This window comes from Salarias fasciatus, chromosome 8 (genome assembly GCF_902148845.1).
Source record: "Salarias fasciatus chromosome 8, fSalaFa1.1, whole genome shotgun sequence".
Taxonomy (NCBI): Eukaryota; Metazoa; Chordata; class Actinopteri; order Blenniiformes; family Blenniidae; genus Salarias; species Salarias fasciatus.
The window spans coordinates 2960666-2982507 of NC_043752.1; the positions used below are offsets into that span (position 1 = coordinate 2960666).

Here is a 21842-nt window from a genome sequence, read left to right on the forward strand (position 1 = left end):
CCATTCCACTCATTAGTCCAGTTTTCTTCTTCAAGGTTTTCTCTCATCTGTCCCACTTTGATCCGTTGTTTCCTCTGTTCACATCCCACTCAGGCTCATCATGTTTATGCCTATATTTAAAATCTGAGCTGAATTGAAGCATGGGTTTGTGGGAACGACGCCACCAGCTGCCATCAGCCCACCTCTCCATCCACAGATCAGGAACTACAGAGGAGTGAGGAGGGATAGAAAAAAGAAAAAGGAGCTGCGCCGCTCCTCCATCCACAAATTAGAATATCCAGCTCTCGGGGGCACGAAAATTAAAATAAAACCCAAACAAGATCTGAATGCAAACGCCGAGCGCTGATATATTTTTGGAACGAGGTCTGCTTCCACAACATCTTGAGAGCCTGCAGCCGGCAGCGAGTCGGCCTCCATCCTCCATCACACGTAACCCCACAACCAGACCAGACCAGCTCCTACACTCATGTTTTTCAGATGAACTTTTATTATTTACAGAAGAATACCAGAAATCAAGCCGCCACATCTCTGCTGCGGAGGCTTTGCTCCATTTCCCCGGCCGGCTGCACAGATCCTCGCATGCTGGCTCTATTTTGGGGACGCGTCTGCCCGGGAAACTTTCATTTTTGTCCTTTTCCACATGGCTGCGGGTCAGACGGAGGCTCTGATGGGCTGCCAAGGCACCACCGGCCTCGCTGGCTTTCCAACCCGTCGGCCTCTCCAGCAGGGGGCGTGCTGCTCGCCGCACCGACACGCCTCGCCGCCGCTCTCAAATCCTTCAGCTGGAGGATTCCGGGAAGCAGAGGGAGGAAACGTGAAGGGTTTCATTTCTGCATGAGTCTAAACGCGGAATGAAAGCAGGTGCATTTATAGCGCCGATAAATCCCACGTGACTGATCCGTGTGACATTTATCCGGCGCCATGCAGCAGCACGGCCAGTAAACATTGACATTTATCACTGTATCAACATTCGCCTGGCGCACGGGCCTTTCTTTTTTTTTCTGGGCGTCGTCGCCGTAAATCCGAGCCAACCAGGTCAGCGGCTACAGATTCCCAACATCACTCCCAGCAGATCCTAAATTTGATGATCCGTCTTCAAAGTGAATAATAATTCAGGGCAGTCTGCAGGAGGAGGTTCAATCATCTATCGCTTCCTCATCCTCTCTGATCCTACAAATGTCTCCTGCTGGATCTATATTGCATGTGCAGTGACTATGAGCCAGCGACTTAAAAAAAAAAAAAAAAAACTGAACTAAAAAAGGAAAAAGTGAGCGGCTCGTCAGTCTGAGGAGACTCACAGCATCAATTTACCAACAGGCAGGACCGGATGCTTCCCTGCAGGATGGGCAGGTTAAAGAGAGCAGCAGGCAGAGATTTACACAATAAAGGAACTAACCAAGTAACTTTAAAAACTAACTAGTAGCTGGGAAAGGAGCTATTTTCACAATGTGTGCAAGTTCTTTCTAACTGGACGACATCTGTTAGAGGAGGAAGATGCTCTATGATCTGGATGTTAGTGGGAGGGAGGTGGGTCTGGATGTTTGAAGCTTTCTTTTCTATTTAGTTCACGTCCACATAAATATAATCTCTGATCAAGCCCCTCCCCCGGTTGAAAGCAGAAGTGACAGTGAGACAGCAGCTCTGCAGCTCTTTAACCGTTTTCCAACCACTCAAGTAAAAGCCTCCCAAACTTCAGTGACTGTAAGTGCGCTGCTGCTTCCATGATAATCCTCGTGTCCGCGGTACTCCCAACACAGCGCACAGCTCAGATTAGCACCGCTTCATTTACACCACACATGTTGAACTGGATCCAAACACATGCTCTTGTTTCCTGATCCCAGCAGAAACACACGAAACACTCCGTTTTCACAACCAGCCGCCGCAGGAAGAGCTGGTCTGACGCCAGGCGTCGACTCCGGCCCGGAGAGGAAGTGCTGGTAATTAGAAAGTGATATTTTTGGCCGGCCTGAGCAGGACGGATCCTGAAGGTGAGTAATCGGTCTCATTGAGTGAACAGTGGGACGGGATGAGTCAGGATGGAGATCTATTCGCGGCCTCTGATCAGAGTCTTTCACTGAGCTCTGTCAGGACGCCAGCTGAAGGATGGCGGGCTCGCCGAGTACCGCGTCACAGGAAACGACCGACCGGCCGGCCGCTTCTCTACGTTACAGTCCGTGTTGCTGCCGATTGGTGTCGGGTGTTTCAGACCTCTGCAGTCTCATCACACTCCGCTGAAATCTGACTTGAAAAGGAAACTTTGGTATTAAAATAAGTGGGGAGATCCTGAGACTGAAATGTGTCGAGCATGACTCTTTTATAAAATCAACAGCTTTGTGTGGAAATGTCAGTGATGGAGCCGAATTACTGCAAACATCAACGCCAACTGGAATCGGCAGAGTGCTCCGTTAAATCATCTCGTTGACAGAAATACACCTAACAGTCTCATCTGACAAAATTGAACTCGAATGATGTCTGAAGAGTAGAGTGCTTAAATAAAAGGTCTGTGAAACTGTGAAAAATAACTGTGAAAAATACATCTGAAACTCGTCAAAGTGGGAGTTTGCCAACAATGAAATGGGAATTTACAGCTTTGCAATCTCAGAATTTCTGAAATGAGGAAAAATGAAAAGCAGTATTTGTCTATGATATGGTCTCTTTTCTTTCCCCGGCCCAAAAAGCAGCTGAGGAGCGAGCGTGCTCGGCACGCCACGGCGTCCTGACCGCAGCGAGCCTCGCAGCAGAGCGGGCAGAGCAATTAGCATGAGCGACGCTCCGGGAGGGAAAGTGAAGCGGGAGGGAATCCGCCGGGCCGGGGGGGCCGGAGGGGGGCCGGGGTGGGGTCGTTTGAGTCCGGCTGACTTTCTCTCCTCCGCCTCGTGTTCCAGATGGAATCCTCTGTCAGTGACTCATACAAAGAAAACAGGATCCACAAATAACCAGGAGCTCCGAAGTCCAGATCCTCCTTCTAACACATGAAAAGTCTTTTCCTGGGACTCCGAGGAGTCCCTTCAACGTGTCCCCGTCCCCCCATCTCCTCTCCGTCCCCCCACTGTCCCCCGTCCCGGGGGGACGTCTCAGCGTGTGAAGCCGACAGCTCGCTGGGCTCGGAGCCAGAGTGAAACCGGAGCCTGTTGTAGGTCAGACTCCCTTTGGGGCCGTCGGGAAAACACACCATCACAATGTGTCTAACAGGAGGTCGTGAACCGGTGGCTCAGTGGGTCGCACCGCGGCACGACTGTCTGAATGTCTTATTTAAAACACGCTCACTGTTTGCTTCAATGACTGTTTCTGACAGAAACTATCAACAATATGAACAAAGCTTTGCTCCTCTTTCTCGTCACTTTTGAATCAGCAGGTTGAGTTTTTGTTACTGTCATGATGAAGAGCTGCAGAGCTGCTGTCTCTCTCTTCCAACATGGAAGATAAGTACACACTTCATTGAGAGACATCTTTACTGCTTAACATGTTAACGTACTTTAATCAACTAAATAATGCTACTTCATCCACTTTAAATGCTAAAATTGCAGATTGTAGTCTGAAATGACGTGAAAGTTTAGTGGAATAGTAACTGTTTTGGCTCCAGATAAAGTTAGCAGAGAACTGAAAACGTATTTAATTATTGGACTTCCTGTGATATTTGAAATTAAAAGATGCTATAAGAAGGTCTTATAAGATCCACAGATGAGCAGAAGTACACGTTGATGTGTCGTTAGAAGCATTTTTTGCTAACATGTTTTCATATAAACAGCTTGTAATTCTCACACGTCACATTTTTACACCATATTATCATTTAGATGTATGAAAATGAATGCACTTTCGGTGTGAAAATAGTTGATTTACGCTTCAAAAATAAATGTTTAGTGAAACCTTTAAGAAAACTGAAGCTAACTGTGCGAGAGAGAGAGAGAGACAGCAGCACTGCAGCTCATCAACAGAACCTCAAAGCGTCAGTAACTAACTGAATCACGAATGAACCAACGGAGAGCAGTGGCTGTTTTTCAGTGCGCTATTCCACACCGGTGTCGGCGCCATTGGCAGGTTTCTTCAATTTCCACACCAGATTATTGGCAGTCTGAGTGATTTAATCATAATGCAAAGAGTTATGTAACAATAAGAGGCAGTGAGCACACACACACACACACACACACACACATACACACACACACACACACTGCAGCTGTGTTAACGGCTCCATCAGAACAGTAGGATTTGTCTCAGATCTTGCAGCTATTTGTCAGACAGCTCCGACTCTTTTGGCGAGCTCCAGATCAAAGAAAGCAGGAGGAGAGCGTCAGCAGTGACTCAGATTAAAACTTCATTCGCTCTGCTCTTCCTCTCCGGGCCATCAGAGAAAATAGACCAGGAACCCCAGCACGTATCAGCCGCCATCAAAGTGAATTCTGAAGCCGCTCGCTCTGAGTCACCACATCCTCCAGAAAGAAACACACACGCACCCACCTCAAAAACCTGACTGCCGCTTGGACCAGGTTCAGTTTTTTTTTTTTTTTTAAACAAATTTTAACCAAAACCACCAAAGAGGTGAAGCTGATTTTAGAATCCTTCGACCGCTCCACTTCAACAGACTGTGAGCATTACTGCATCAAATATTTGAAAAATTATTTCAAAAAAATGTGAAGAAGAAGAATCAGCAGACCTGTAATACCATTTTGCACCACACGGGGCTTCAGTGAGCCACTAAAACAGAGAAGTAGAAGTTACAGCACCGACGCTGGTCAATAGAAAAGTAAATTCAGCAAATGGTTGGAGTGTCTGGCAACCAACACAAACTGTCCAAACTGAGCTGAAGACAGACGAGATGCTAAAGCGACTCATTAGCCTAGCGGCCAAAAGTGACAATAATCAAATCCTGTTCACTGTGTGTGAATATTAATGTTAGAAAATGTGGCGTAGCGACATGAAATGTTCCAAAACAACCCCATAAAAGAACATCTAACATCCAGACTAGAAACAGCTACTCCTGAGAAAACTGCTGAAACGTCCCGAATAATGGAACTGCTGAAAACTGACAAAATACTTAAAATCGTAGAAGTAAAAAGTGGTCAAACTCAAACGACTAAAATTATTAACTTTGTTTTTGTTTTTGTTTTTTTTCCGGGGGGGGGGGGGGGGGGGGGGGGATGGGGGGCAGAAGTTAGCTTTTGAGGAATTCGGAAAGTTCAGGCACTGCTTCCAAAACAGCTTCAGCAGGAAAGTCGTATCATAAATATGTGAGAAAAGTCACGCGATAGAAACACTTTGATCATTTCTCTGCTTCAGTCTCTGCTCTGGTTTGCATGTTGTGTTATAAAGTCTGTTTCTGTTCATAAAACACTTGTGATTCATAAACACAGTGAGCATTCAGCCGGCTCCTGTTTGGGTTCATATTTAACTTTTTACGTAATATTTGACTTCCAGGTCAGGATTTGACAGATGATCAATGTGCAGAACCTGATAAGGACCCTGGTCCAGTCTGATTAATACATGCACACTCACTCCCAATCAGATTATTCAGGTGTAATAGAGTGGCTTCAAAAACTTTAATTTAAATCAGGCTAACATGTCTGTGTGCACTTTAAAAGTAAAAATGTACTCAAACTAACACGTTAATCCAGTCTGATTCAAGCTAACATGTTAATCCGAAATGAGTTAAATGTGGTAATCTAGTTTTATTCAGATTAACATGCTAATCCAGTTTGATTTAACATGGTAATCCAGAAAGTATTCAGTCATGTAGATTTATAGATACGCTAGATTATAATAGGAAGGTTGTAGGTTCAATCGCCCATCTCCCTCGTCCAGATGTGTCCTTGAACAAGATATTGAACTTTAGTTTGCGCTGATTAATGGACTGAGATCTTTATTTAACACCCGCCAACCATTAGTGACCGACCGAAATGGAAGAACATGCAAACTCCACACGCGAGAGCCGACCTGCTCAGACTCGGACTGGCGTTCGGAGTAAGGCAGGAGGGCGAACCACTGCAGCACAGCAGCCCGGACCTGAAATCCCCCACACTGCACCTTCAGCACTCCCTCGTGAGGCTGAGGCGCTGCCGAGGTGAAGGGGGATTACTGAAGAGGGTTTGAGAGCCGCCCCGTGTTCTGCAGCGCTCTGCTCTCTCCCAGGTGAAGGTCGGGCCGGGTCGGCTGCCCATCGGCCACGAGCTTCCCTCTGCCCTACATGACAAGCACTGCTCACCCTCCCCCCCCCCCCCCCCCCCCCCCCCTTCTACCCCTCCTATCCTCTTTTTCGCTCCTCTTTTTTCGGTTCTCTTGGGGCTATGCAAAAAAAAAAAAGAAAGAAAGAAAAGCTGGATAATCTTGGTGCATGCAGCCTGCAAAGAGTGCTCTGCAGAGAGTGAGTGGAAGGATCAGGAATCAGGGAGGAAGGATGGATGGATGGGTGGATGGATGGATGGATGGGGCGTACCTGGCTTATGGTCCTGTGCAGATTGGAGTCCCCCCTCCTCTCCCTTTGGCCCGAGGGTCTACATGGCAGTAGTGGTGTGTTTGGACATGTGTGTGTGTGTGTGTGTGAGCTGGAGGAAGGAGAGAGTGCACAGTAGAAGATTGGAGGCAGAGTACTGAGAGTGTACTAAGACAGAGGCTGAGCATCGCTCTGCTCTCGCTCCTCTCTCTCTCTCTCTCTCTCTCTCTCTCTCTGTGAGTATAATCCTTTCCTCTGTCTACGGGGACGAGCTGCAAATGAACCAGCTCTATCTCTCCCTCTCTCTCTCCCTCGCTCGCTCGCCCTCCACTTCCCGGCTTGTTCAGTATCTCGGCTCTGCACATGAGCCCCGAGCAGAATTACCCTCCCCTCGCCTTCCACCTTGCAGTAGATAAGCCACAATTGCAGAGAGCAGTCTTGCCCTTAATGAGCGCTGCGACTCCATCGCGCCTCTTCCCGCGGCGCCCGGGTCTTTAGGACGCCGCTGCGATGGCCGCTGTCGCACTGACTCCTCGCAGTCATTAAGAGTCCGTCTCAACACGCGAGTATTGTTTTTACGAGCGCCCGGGACTCGATGAAGCCTCGCCGTCATTACGCTCCGGCAGCATTTGAAGTTTGGTGTGCGTGTGTGTGTGTGTGTGTGTGTGTGTACTGGCTTTCTGGCAGCTCTTTATGAGGCTCTATGCAAATGTTGTTAGTGACTCAGACTATCCTTTATCCCATCTGGAAGAGTCTGGCAGGATATCAAAGCAGGCAGCGCGTTGCTGCGTGCTTGAGGACTGCCTCATGTTGTCCACATTATGTAACTGATCTTCTATCTGTGTAGCGGCTTGCTGCACTCACTCCCGACTTTACGTTCATTCCGGTGTTTCGCTGGGTGCGTCCGTAGAAAGTGCCTGACCCGTCGGATCGCTTCCTGGTTATAAGCAGTATGTAAATCAGGCCGACGACGGAGGAAAAAGCACTAAATATAGAAGCAGTACTCCTCCAGTCCAGGAGAGGCAATAAGATTAAAGTCAAACAACAACAACGCCGCTTAATCGATGGAGAGGACGGCGTCCGGGATTCATGGAACATGAAAACTGAGGAGCTTTTTAATGGAGCTTTACTTAATTTGATTAAAGTCCTACGGAGATAGATGAAGGAAAACAGTCGGCTCAGAGTTTTATTGAGTTTAGCAGATCAGATAAGTCACAGCCAGACAGATGAGTTCAGCTCTGCAGACCAAACCCTGAAGGTTCTTCATGGTGGAAACGGAGTCAGAGTGTCTGTAAACACAGGTTTGGAGGCATCAACAGCCTGTTTCTGTCTTAGATCCCTCCAACAGTGTGAAAAGACGTTCACTGCCAACAGGTTGTACAGATTTTGGGAATAAAATCAATAATAACGGTCCTTTCAAATCCCCTTGAAGAGGAAAACCCCGGCGATCACTGGAGACTTCAGATCGATGGGAGAAAACATCCAGAGGACGACGGTTTGAAATCATCCAGCTCGGAGGAGGGGAGATGTAGCAGGAGCTAAATAATGTATCTGACAACATTATATATTTAATTCTGTGATAATCTGTCAACAGTGTGGATTATTAATGACACCCAGGACGTCTTTGTTCCTGAGAAAAAGGAATTACTGTCACTGCTGCTAACTCAGAAACTAATAAACGCTCTGTGATGGGCAGTTTTCCCAGCATGCTCTCTTTCATGTTAAGTTTCTGAAGAAATCAAGATAAAAAAAACAGACAAAAACTTGCTCAACTGGATCCACGGACCTTTACTCCAGTTTAACAGACTTGATTTATTCCAATGCGACTTTAACAACACTGAGGTTTGATTATTCTAGATCACCAGAAATCCTCTGAATGGAGTCTATTAAGTTACCGGCCGACAAAATGTCATGGTTTCTCTGGGTTTCTGTGGTAAATTAATGTCTATTTAATGTCTGTTTCAGTATTTCTGACCTTCTGAGACACTCTCATCACATAGTAAACTAAAGCAGAGGGTGGAAACAAGCACTTGAAGCACTTGAAGAAGGCCGACTGTCCTCACAGCACTCCTGAAACATTTAATCTGTTAAGTGGAGACTTAATCTGCCCCTCCAGGAGCGAGGCTGATGTTAGCATCAAGGCTAACTCCTGCAGATCCCCCACTCAGCAGCCTGGAAGCTTTTCTCTCTTTTCAACCATCATGATATTTCTTCACTGCATTCAGTGCTCGCTGGTATCGGCTCTCAGAAAAGGAGCATTTATCAGTGTTTGACGAGCAGCACACTCCAGCCTGCCCCGACCTCCGGCTGCTTCCTCGCCGAATCTCTCATGTTAAACAAATGATCACAATACAGGAGCCGAGTTATTCCAGTAACACTCCTTCCTGCTGGAGAAGGAACAGCTGTGAGTGTTTAACCTCTCAACCCGTTTCCATCTGACTGAGGATCTCAGCCAGGAACAGCTCGGCGTCGCCTCCTCATCCTCGAAAGCAAGAGAAAAAAAAAAGGAGAGAGAAGTCCAACCTCGACTTACTCTCCTCTCCGGATCTGAAGTTAACACCTTTACCCTCCTAATGCACCAATCAGGAAACAGAACTGTGTGTTCAAACACTCAGATTTCTGCTCCAGACGTCTTCAATAAAGCTACGATCGCACCGGAAACAATCAGAGTGGAAAACCGTACTCTCTTCACACCTCATATTATCAATACACACTCAAAGCCATTTTAACGCCTAAGTTTTAACTCCTACGGCCTGATTCAGATGCAGATCTGCATCCTGCAGGTCTTTTTTTGGAAGTAACTGAAGCTGAAATGTTTACGATCGGCCTTCATTTCCTGGAACACATTTCAGTCTGCACTGATTCCTGCAAGAGTTTGCACATTCTCCCTGAGCGTGCATGAGTTCAGTTGACCGGTGACTCTCGGGCCTCGTTTACACGGCGACGTTTCAAGTGAAAACGCTTGGTTTTGTTGTGTAAACGGACACCAAAAACCAACGAAGAAGACTCGAAAAGCGTGCCGTGTCAGTGCAGGTGTAATTCTGTGCGTCTCTGCGATGCCGATTAAAACGTCTTCTCCACTGTGGTGATAGAAGAGCTTCACGTGTGAGGAACTTGCTGAGGACTCGGCGGGTCCTCAGGTACCCGGATGAGGGTCCAGGTGGGCCCGCTTCGAGCCTCCGTCTCCTGCGGCTCCCATTCAAGTCATTCACTGCCTCCCATTCACTGCAGCGAGAGGCAATCAGCAGCATACAGAGGAAATTGGCGGCGATGTGAGGATGTGTTTATTTCCTCCAGCTGGGCGGTGACGGCTTCATCCGTCTCCGTCTTTCCGTCTTTGTAAACGCGCGCGCTCTCCAAACGCTCCCCGCTCTTATTTTAGCCCGTGTTCCCGCGCCCGCCCCCGCGGTGCCGCGGCCGCTCGTCTCCGGGGCGGGAACCCGGAGCCCGCCGGCGATTACCGGCGCGTCGGATTGGCGGAATGGATTAGCATCACGCCGATCACCGTCACATTTAGCCTCGCCGGTCAATTACCGGGACGGATAGCTGAAACAGATAATAGCGCCTAGACCCATTTTCTGCTCAGTGGACAGAGAGGAACGGAGAGGGATGAAGAGGAGGAGGAGGAGGAGGGAAAGTCTGCACTGGTGATGTTGTGATGGGAGGGAAATGCTACTTTCAGCACAGCCACAATCAGATTGCGTGGACGGAGATAGACGGAAGGAGAAAAAAAGAAAAGAAAACTGCAGGTTTTTTTACGTTATTGCGGGCGGCCTTGGGATGCCGGCTCGGGGCCCGGCTGGCAGAAATATGGAGGGCGAGGAGCTCTGTCATGGCAATGAAATCACTCCGCAAGGCTGCCGAGGAAGGAGCAGCAGAGGAGATGAGATCCCGCAACCGTGTGTGTGTGTGTGTGTGTGTGTGTGGGGAGAGGAAGATGGCTGCAACTGTGTCTCCACCGAGAGAAAAGTGTTTGCTGATTAGATGTCGGTGGCTTAGAGGAAGATTTCCTCCCCTGCGCTCGGCTCAGTGTTTACAGACGATCTTCAACGCCGAAGGAACGGGAGAGGAAATGTAGGTTAGCTTCAGTTTCAGGTCAAAACCGTTCTTTAAAAAAAAAAAAAAAAAAGTGCAGAAAAGGGGTTTTACTTCATGTGACGACGAAGAAACATAAAATCCTCTCTCTGAAGAAGCCGAGAGTTGAATTTTCCTATTTTACTGAAACAGAAGTTTCCTGTTTTCCCTTGAAAAGGTGTAATACTGACATTAATGAGAGCAGTTTTGACGCCTACTTCTCCCTTCACTTTCCAGTCTGCAGCATCGCCACTCCACACCAACTGCTGCATTAATATACCTGCTGTTTCATACGGGCGGTCTTTACTACCCCCTCAGCCACTCATCCTGCTGCTGGCAGCAGGCCCGACACTCCATACATTCTGCATATAATCTGTACATAATCTGCTGCTTCTGCCCACCCACCTGTCCTCTTCCTCTTCTTTAACGTGCCGCTCTTGCCCACCTATCTGCCCCTCGGGGATAAATCAGCGGAGTCGTACGGAAAATGTCTCTTCCTGGTTTCTCTCCTGTATTTTTTCGGGCTGGTTTGATTCCCCGCGCTGATTGGACGGCGGCGGCGGCGGCGGCTCGCAGGCAGATCTCCTCTCTCGCTTGCTGTTTGCAGAAGCTTCGATCTGTTGGTTTACTGGACATCACAAAACGCCAGCAGATTCCCCAACAAGCAGCGCGGCGCTCTGAAATATATGCTGCATCACAGGCCCGCGCGACGGGGGGAATATATTTAGATTAAAGTTAAAATGGGAGCGGTCCGTGACATGGGAGGAAGCGAGCGGAGCTGCAAGATGGAGGCCGATTCATTGCCGCTGAAGAGCATCTGCCAAATGCTCTTCTTCATGCTCCTCGGAGCCCGGCGCCGAGTCCAAAACCCTCCAGTGTGCCGCACAGAGCCCCGCTTTCTACTGCAGCAGCAGGAAATCCACCAAACAGGGTCCAGAGAAACACAGCGGGGACAGAGAGGCAGAGGACGAAGGCAAGCCGAGCAGAGACGAGTCCCAGAGAGACACGAAACACCTGGAGTGACCTGGATGGAGTCCTCAGAGAGACAAGTGAACCAGGACCGCCTGAAACCAACAGTTCAACCGCTAATTATTTCATTCAGTGTTGTAAAATACGTGGATAAAGACTGGAAACACACTTTCTCTATATTCTCTGAGGAGAGAGAACCGAAGACCGGAGGGAGACGCAAAGGCTGCAAATGTTCTCTACGTTCTATGGATGGACTTCTCCAGGTACAAACGTGGTTTTCTCCAGATGAAGAGACGAACAGGGGCTAACAGGCGCTTCCCATTCTGTTTATCGAACTGCTCATTTACTTGTCTGTTGCTTGTGAGGATGCGATAGGAAAAAAAAAAAACCCCTGACAGGATGAAAACAGAGTGGAGAAGAGGAGGATTTAATCAGCTTAAGCTTCCTCCTACTCCTTTTCAAGCATGTTAAGCTCTCATTGTACTCATTGTTGATTTGTATTTATGCTCTAAATAAAACTAAGAAAAAAAAAAAAAGAAAGCCCTCATCTGAATGCTCCTGTTTGTGCTCAGTGTCACTCACGGTGTTTTTCTTAACAAGTTTCCCACTAAGTGGATCAATCTGTTTACAGAAGTGTACAACTTGCAAAACTTTAAAAAGACGGTGAAAGACCTGCAAAATATCTGCAGCAGAAAAATGATGGATGATAAATTATTTAAGATGTAATCACTACAAATCGATTCAATGATTGACTGCAGAGAGCAGGACGTTCCTCGTGACGTTTACCTGTGTGTCTGCAGAAGGCAGGCTGCTCTCTGCCGGTCGCGCCCTGGTGTGTGACAGTAATGCCATCTGATAGGCTCCTCTCTACCAGACATGTCACAGAAATAACAATCCCTTATCAAGGACAGAGTGTTACAGCTGGAAGAAAAGAAGAGGAGAAACTGGAGATGAGAATCCGAGATTCAGTCGTTCAGGGACGCTTGTCAGATTGTGCTCTGGTTTTTATTTTTTCTTCCTCTGTGACAAAACGGGTTCGGGATACGTGACGGGAGCAGGAAGACCTTGAAGTAACCTCCTCACACACACACACACACACACGCGCGCGCCATGACGAGTGTGAACGCCGTAACGCAGGAGCTCCAAGAGCTCTCATGAAGCCCCACAAACACCCAGAGGCTCTTTTTAAAACAACAAGGTGACGGAGTGACGCAGGACTCGAGGCATAAATGAAGGAGGGCAAGCTGCAGGGAATCAAACTACGAACCGGCTTCAGAGGAGCTTTTTAACTGTGACAGTTTGTATGTGAACCAGTTAAAACAGGCTGTTCGAGTCAGACCGTCGCTGCTTTAGTATCGGCCCACTTCATTCTGATTCATGGATTTTTACATTTTATCGGAAAATTTCGAGATATTCTATTCTAACGATAGTTTTGTTGTTAGAATTCAATATTCTGGATGGTGGATAGTATTTTTAAGGTCCATAGTATCAATGTTCTTCAAATTCTTAATATCTTACTCTCCACAGAATGCTGTGTTGGACTGAATTTGTTTCTTTTCTTATATCCAAAGTATTCATATTCATCTATTTTTTCCATAGAACGTTTGTTGTTTTGCAGTATTTACATTAATTTACCCTCATTCATATTCATCAGACCATATTCTGTGTTTTTAATAGTATTTATATTTCTGTTCTGTACAGTAGTTCGCTCATTATCCCTGCTCTATTTGTGTAGTATTTCTATTTAAATCCACGGTTTTGTATTTTTGCATTGTTTGTGTGCATGGTGCTCATATCTACTTCTCTCTTTATCTGGAATATCCTAATCATATTTTTCATATATTTGCAGTACTATTTCTGGTCCTATCTTTCATATCCAAATTAAAATCCATGTTATTTTTATGTTGTTAATATTTGGATTTTCTTCATTTTATTGTTCATAATCTTAGATTCCTCATCCTTTTAGAACAAACTGAATATTCTTAGCGTTTGAGGTTTGCGTTGTTAATATTCCGTCCTCTGTTCCTGCGGCGTTGTGGACGTTAACAGCCTCTCTTCACAGCAGACATTTTGACCTTATGAAGCAGCAGAGAGCAGCAGTGTAACTAATAACATTAACGGCTCCATTACAGAGAGAAACCAGCGGGAACGGCGGGCCGGGGCGAGCAGGCGCCGCGCCGCGCCGTCCTCAACCTGCACTGACCGGCGGCGAGCCGCTCGCCTCCGGCCTCCACCGGCAGTTCACGAGGCGGAGCGGCTGATTGCGAGACGCCAAAGTCCATTTCCGCGTCGCGGTGTGCGCTAATCGGAGAGAGAACGGCCGTAACGACTCCGAGGGGAGGGTTGTGGAGCGTGTCGTGTCGCCGAGGTAATGTGGCGAGCCGCGTGACGAGAGCTGTGCGTCTCCTGAACGGACCGACGTTAAACCTTATCTTCACTCTGTTTCCGTCCAGTTCCTGCTTTTCTCTGCACGCCGCTTTGTTGCTAATGTTGATTCTACCAGAATCAATTTGGAGCTTTAATAGCAGAAACACGCTTTCCTGAAGTTTCTCTGCTTGTATTTCCCATCATTTTACTATAAAACTCTGTTTCATTCACTTTCCTTTGTTTGCTTGAATGAGCATTTAGTATCAGCATAAATCTCTCCCAGCAGTCATTTCTGCTGGTTATCGCAGTGGAGGCGAATTAAAACACATCTAACGAAGGGCAAATGGAAAAGAAAAAAAAGAAAACGAAGCAGTCACTTTTAACATGAAAGCCAAGCGGCATTTCGCGCTCCGCACTCCCATTTCTGCGCTAATTTAATTTGAGCCGTTTCTTGTTGACCTCCTGCTGGTCAGTCGTTCACCATCTAATCATAACGGCTCAATCTGCTCCCGGAGATCATTCGGAGGGAGAGCGGGAGTCTGAACGTGCTTCAGTCACTGCGTCGGTGGAACTATGAGAGGAATCACACCCGGCGTGAGGCGACGAGTCGCTCTGAACACCTGGAAATCAACGACTTCCACTCAGACGCTCGAATAAACTCCCAGTCATCAGCGGCGGCGGCGGCGGCGTCTCAGACGGTCACCTCGGTGAACGATGCTGATTAAATGCGGAGACAGATCAGGTGTTCTGTCCTCCGACCCGTCGCCGGTGGAGACGGGCGCCCACGCCGCCGCGGTCATTATCAGCACTTTGTGTCCAGCAGCCGTCACCCGGAGAGGGGGAGCGGGAGCGGCGGCGCTCTGCAATTAAACTGATTTATATCAGGGAGGAAAACACCAGGCGCCGTATTTCTTCTTCACGGCTTCGGGAGATGAAAATCCTGATGAGACCGACTCCGACGGACGCAAACGGCTGCACCACCAACGAGGAAAAACAGCCTGAACATCGACAGTATCTGCTATTGATCGCCGATCTGCAGGAGCTGCAGACACTCTGAGCATGATTCCGATTCCATTTTCGATTCTGCTTAACGATTCTGCGCTTTGTCGATTCTCCTATGAGGAGGCCTTTATTTAACGTTAAAAGATTTAATAGTGGATTTTATAATTCGGTAAATGACGCGAGCATGATAGGCAGTGTGAGTTACTCCAGGTCGGATGGAAAACGCGACGTTAATTCAAAGTTATCCCCTGCTGTGTGCAGATGTTTCTGCAGGTTGGTCGTATTTCCTCCCTCTGCTGAAATATCCACTCACACCATCCTTCATATTCATCCAGCAGGTATTATGGGATGGGTTCTGTTTGACACTCTGGAGGTTTGACTGCGGCTCGCAGGACGCAGGAGGCAGACGCCGCCGCAGGGCGAAGCAGATCCAGTCAAATCTTAAGTGTCGGGACGCGTCCGGGAAACAGATGTGGAGGCTCGAGCCGGGCCGGGGCCGGGCGCGGTGCTCAACGGGTGTCGCGGCTCCCCGGGTATGACGTTCCGCTCACACACCTCCGACCTGGCAGATGGGGTTTTGATCAGCGTTCTAAAGCTTTGTTCAGTTCTGGAGGCTTCCATGAATAAATCACAGGAAACGCAGACAGTCTGCCAAGATTATCCTGGGTCAGCTTTACAGAGCCGGCAGGGCCAAATTAACGGAGATTTATTGTTAATAACTCTCCGCTGCGATGCGTCATAAAAGTTTCATCTGAAAGGGAAGGCCAAGGTTGTTTAATTATACACTCTCGCTGCCTGAAAATCCTCGTCAGCCTCTGTTTGTGCTTCTCTTCATCCGACGGCTCTCGAGCCAGGCGGCAGCCACAAAGTGCCCCTAAACGTCCTCCACAATGACGGCCCGGTCCAGCAGTAATTACATCCACACGGCCCGTTCTACATCAGTGAAACCGCTCGTCTCGTCGTCACTTTGAAGCAGTGTTTGGACAACCGGCTGCAGGAGGGGAGACGGAGAGACGAGCCGCCGCGTCCTTGAAGGGGACGAAAGCTAACGCCTGGCTAGCTCCACAGGTAAGAGATGCAGGTGAAGACTTCAGATTTACCTGAGGAAGTGAAAAGAAACCAAACTAACAGTTTCAAAGCTTTTTAGTTTTCGGAGCGTCACTGTAAACAGGTCAAAAGCCTTCATGCATCAGGTGTTTGCAACAGATTGGAGCAGATTTCTTCAGGCGTTTCAACTGAAAGGAGAAAGCTGCAGCCTTCTGAGGTGTTTGGAACCAGATCTTTAAAAAAAAAAAAATGACTTGATGCTCAAAAGAAGCGAACGGAGGGAACAGGAGCGCGGCAGAGGCAGCCGAGTCGGAGAGATCAGACGCTGAGTCAACACTACAGTGGGCCGAGCGTCACCTGCCGGCTCCGGGGAAACGCCAGGCCTCAGTCTGCCTCCGCGCCTCATCTGCTTCCACATGTCAACAGGTTTGATCGGGCCGGCGTGGGAAAAGGGCTCCTCTTCTCCAGAGTCGCTTTCCATTCCCGCACGCTTGATCTGCTCCCACCTCCGAGTCTCCCGGGGAGCGCCGGCGTGTCACCTCGCTGACGAGACTCACAAAGAGACGAGTTTCGGCTGTTCAAGGGCAACCGGAAAGTTTTCAAAAAAAAAAAAAGGCTGACTTCAGATTTAATCCTCCCAGCGATTTGTGAATGTGACGGGAATCAAACCGCTGAATTTTAACGACGTCTGCAGCGATCAGCCGAGTGAATAACACTGATTAATCTCTGTGTCGATGCACCAGCGAGCGAGAGAGAGAGAGAGAGAGAGAGAGAGAGAGAGAGAGAGAGAGAGAGAGAGAGAGAGAAGATGTCTGGCAGGAGGCGAATATTCTGTCCTCAAACTTCATGTACAAAGCAGAAAAAAATGGAAGCAACTGCGAATGGTCGATGAAAATTCATCGACGGCATTTTTCGTTTTTTTTTTTTTTTTCCTTTTTCTTCTGCCGTCTAAACCAAAGATCTGACCCTCCGGACGCCAAGGTCCACTTGTGTTCTTCCTTTAAACTGTTTTCCTGCTTCATCAAAGAACCTTGCGTTTTTGTTCATTTATTGGAATAAAACCTTGAAACTCTTGATATTTTTATGTGTAAAAAAAAAACAAAAAAAAAAACATCCAGTTGAGGATTTGCCAAAGTCTAAAGACATCATTAGTTCAGTTTTCTTATTCAAAGTAAGACTGTGGTGCAGTGGAACGATCCGAGTCGACTCTCAACACACCGGGTCACGCAGGGAGAACATGCAAACTCAGCACAGGAAGAATCCAGCTCCTCAGACCACAGATTTTAGTTCAGTTAATGAGCAAAAACCTAAAACTCAACAAGTCGTAGGGATGGAAACAGGAAACTGATTTCATCTGAAAATTCCACCGACCGCCTCGAAGCTGAAGGTTTTCTACCCATTTCACACAAGAACAACGTAAGAAGACGACCTGGAATACATCTTACATAATAAAACTATTTTCACAGTTTCTTGGTGTAACGAAGCTTTGCAGTCACGGGACCCAGGGTTCCTGACGTCGTTATAGGGAACAGAAAGATTTTAGAGGCTCGTCGCATTTCCTGAGAAACTGTCCAAAAGTCTCGCTGATGTCATCCATCTTTGTCCCCAATTCTAATCCTAAATGTGACTTTTTCTTGGACTTTCCCTGCAAAACGTGTTCTCCACATCGTTGCTCTCGTGTTAAAAACGTCTAAATATTTCTTACAGTGTCAAATCTGTGTGGTTAAAAACATTGTTTCGCTTCAGTTCAGACAAATTCGCCTTTTGCGAAAGAAAATTGCAGTAAATCTGAGAGTAAATGGATTCAAAGTCTTTTATATTTGTAGGTTATGAAGCTGCTAAAGCTCCAGTCCAATTCCAATACAACCGAGGCGAAAGTGAGACGAGTCCGACGCTCTGCCGTGGATCAACATCTCCCCACTGTCTCCACAGCACGGGACAGACAGAGCCCGGCGGACGCCCGGAGACGAGGGCATCGTGTCAATCAATAACGGTTAGGAGATAGTGAAGACCTCCATCTGCACTCTGCAGCAGCTCCGTCCAGCCGTGCATTATCATTAAATTTAAATCACTGAGCGAGGCCGCCGGGCTTCTCGGAGATTATCGGGGTCGTCTCTGAATCACTTGGAAAGTCGTTTAACGGCTCAGGTCATCGCAGAGCGGAAACTCCTGAAATCTGATTGAAATCAGACGGACGCAGCAAACAAGAAAGATTCTCACCAATTCACGAAGGAGAAGAGAATTCCAACAAACACAGCAGCGACTACAAGACTCCATCCTGTCTGAGAAGACTGACCATCTCTCAGCAGCAGAGGCGAATGCTTCTCCACCTGAAGGGTCAGTCTGGTCCTCAGGGTTCTAATGTCTGAATCCAGTGAACCAGGTCGTCCAGGACCTCCAGTCCACCTCTGCTTCGCTCAGCTGAGACCTGCAGTCGGTATATGGTTTCTTGTGGATTTCCTGCAATTTTCTACAGTTGATACATGGTGTGTGGATTTCTTACAGTTTTCTGCAGTTGGTACATGGAGTCTTGTGGATTTCCTGCAGTTGTCTGCAGAAGCTACATGGTGTCGGGTGGATTTTCTGCCATTTTCTGCAGTTAGCACACGGCGTCTGGTGTATTTTCTGATGCTAAGCAGTCTTACACGCCGCCTCTGGAAAAGCCTGCTGCTCCTGCGCCCCGCAGAGTTTACAGGACCGTCGCGCCTTCTGAACAGCATCTGCGTTTGGGCAAAATCCAATCTCAAAATCTGCAGAGGCGAGATAAGTTCAGTCTTTCTTTCACTTTTGTTTTTCGCAAACCTTCCTGCACCTGCGGGACTCCGCTGCAGGTGCGACAGAGACGGCGAGGACGTGGAAATGTTTACCGTTGCAGACCTGTTTTTGTCTCTGCAGCTGGCGTGCGCGCTGCACATCCACTGCTTTGGATCTGAAATCTGCATCACAGTTTCCATCTCTTCCCCTCCGAGCCAAAGCGTCCTCTGTGCATCCATCAATACTCTCATTCAGGCCGCCCCAGATGTCAGAGCATCAACAGTCTCCATCCGCACAGGCAGTAAACAAGCTGCCAGACGCAAACCAACACCAGCAGACGCCCCCCCCCCCCCAGTCCCCCCAGACGCTCCATCGATATCTGCATCCCAAACACACTTGCGCTGTATTTCAGATGGATCGCAGCACTTAAGAGCAATTACCCCAAGAAGTGAGACGAAACAAGCAGAAACTGCAGCAACAGAGCCTCAGATTCCTCCTGCCAGACATAAATACTGCAGTGCAGCTGAGCAAGCCGCTTTTTTCAAAAAGTGCACGTACTTTAACTGATGTTATCAGTGTGAAACATGCAGACACACACACACACACACACACACACGCACGCACGCACACTGCGAGCAGGTAAACAGCAGCAGTTTCCCGGCGCGTCAGAGAAAGGCACTCAAGTTAGAAATACCTGCAACTACAGAACGGACGGAGAGAGAGGGGACATGCCTGGGAAGGAGGAATTGCCCATTCTCCGCCGCGATGCGCCCGAGTCCGCTTCCTCTAGCGCGCCGTCACTTTCTGATCTTCTTCTCTTCCTGCGGCCGTCTCTTCTTCTCCATTCACTTCTTTTTCTTTCTCTTCCTCTTCTGCCGTTTCTCCCCCCCCCGCTGCTACACTTTCACGCCCGTGCCGTCGGAGCGTCCATGCCTCGGCAGCGGCGGCGGCGGCGCTGTGTCAGCATGTGAGCGGCGCGTCGGCAGGACGGTGGAGGAGCGCGCCGGGGAGTGCGCAGCCGCTCCTAACCATGTTCTAGCATGGAGACTGAGTAAACTCATCTTTTATGGATGCACACCCCCCCACACCCCCCCGCCCCGGCTCCTCTTAAAGGGCCGGCGCGCTGCCTTTGATCTCGGCGCCGCCGTCCGTCGCACCGAGGCTGAATCGAGTGAGGAAAACACCGGAGTGTGTATCTGAGATCCAGCATCACTCACACACTGATCACAAGAGAGAAAAGAAAAGGCGGAGTGGGAAAACCGATGGTGAAGATCAATTATGACTGATATGATAAACACACACACACACACACACACACACACACACACACACACATCACTACAAAGGGATATTGTCAAAGGGAATCGTTCCTCGGCTCCGGCTGTAATTCAATCCCAAGTTGAAGGCCATGAATTAATGAGACGGTGTGTGTGTGTGTGTGTGTGTGTGTGTGTGTGTGTGTGCGCGCGCGCGCGATGCGTTCAGGGTCAGCAGGGCTGTATGTCACGGACGTTATGACACCTGATAATAGGATCTGGGGAGCGAGGAGCCGCCGGGCAACGGGACGCAGCGCTGGAGACACAAACACTAAATAACCAGGCGTGACCTCCGCAGCCTGAGGTCAAAGGGGAAAGTAGCACCTCACAGGAAACGCTCCAAAGCTTTCAGAGGACCTGAGGCTGTTTCACCTGAGCTGCAGGTGCATTAACAACCACAGTGATGTCCAACCTGCGTCTCCGTGAGGCGTCCCACCGGCCGGGCGGTTCATGAACGCACCACGGGGACAGCTCTGAACTTCCAGGGTCATAAATAAGAAGAATCAGGAAAATACGGGTGCAGAAGCTGACAGAGGAGGTCAGCGGGCGCGAGGCTGTGTGGAGGCGAGCGGCCAGAACGGACGCAGCGTAAATAAAACATGGCCATAAATTAAAGATGGCACTCAGAGGGCCTTGAGAGGCTCGTCTGGACAGTCTGGAGGGGGCGCTCTCCCCGGAGAGAGAGAGAGAGAGAGAGAGAGAGAGTGAGACCTCAGAATGATGCTTCCCAGCTTTCACTTCCTGGTTTCTCTCTCCATTAATCTGGTCTGCGACGTCCGGGACTCCGCCCCGCCCGGGTCCTCCTATAGGAGAGTAATTAACACAGTGACTGACAGCTCATCCAGGGTCAAAGCGCAGTGTGGAGACAGAGACGAGGCTCACGCGACGAGTGAAGGAAATCGAACCTGATGGGACGTTTCCAATCCGTTTGTCTGCATCGCTTCCATCCCGCGGAGACGTTCACAGGTTCGAGCTTCAGTTTACCTGACTGGAGAAACAGAGCGGAGGCTGCCGGAGGCCGACACTGCTCACACGGCTGGGGGTCTGTCCTAATATTTTAATTAACAGTAATTATAGAGCATCTTAATCCACTGACATCCAGACTCATTGCAGTTTTGTCTTTAGTCTCAGGCTGGTACTTTACTTTGTGAGCTGCAGTGGCATTAATATGTTTTTACTGATCAGCTTTCCATTCCAGCTGTTTCTGAAACGGTGTCATCACACACACACACACACACACACACACACACACACACACACACACACACACACACACACACACACACACACACACACACACACACACACACACACACACACACACACACACACACACACACACACACACACACACAGAGAGAGAGAGAGATTCCAATGGAAAGCCCCCTGCTGGGTCAGACCTCATTTTGTCAGTCAAATCGATGCTCTGCTCCCATCTTTCAGCACCGTGAGCGAATCAACCAGCAGCCTGGAGGACTGGAACAGCCTGGAACAGCCTGGAACAGCCTGGGGGACTGGAACAGCCTGGAACAGTCTGGAACAGCCTGGAACAGCCTGGAACAGTCTGGAACAGCCTGGGGGACTGGAACGGCCCGGAACAGCCAGCACATGAACTCAGGCTGTCAAATCTGCTGCATTTTCCATCTCGCATGTTTAAATCAATAAAACGAATCTTCAATCACATCACAGCTGAAATATTAAAGCTGTTTGACAGAAACTCACAGGCGCAGAGAGAGAGTCAGATTATCAGCTTCAGCTCAGAGAAAAGAGAACCCGCAATCAGATCGCCCCCTGGTGGCTGTCTGGAATACAGGACAGAGAGCTTCATCCACCTCTGAGAACCAGGGAGAAACATCTTCTGCTTCAAGATAAGAGCAGACATTCAG

General features: G+C 48.6%; 1 protein-coding gene across 2 annotated transcripts in view; it reads right to left on the minus strand.

The window, feature by feature from the left end:
• srcin1b (SRC kinase signaling inhibitor 1b) overlaps positions 1–19659 on the minus strand; it is a 61254-nt gene extending 41595 nt beyond the window's left edge. For both annotated transcript variants that reach the window (XM_030097793.1, XM_030097794.1), the window contains exon 1: positions 19373–19659. In XM_030097793.1, coding sequence (XP_029953653.1) covers positions 19373–19394 — 22 coding nt within the window. In that variant the 5' untranslated portion in view covers positions 19395–19659. The remainder of the gene's footprint in view (positions 1–19372) is intronic.
• Positions 19660–21842: the final 2183 nt, after the last annotated feature.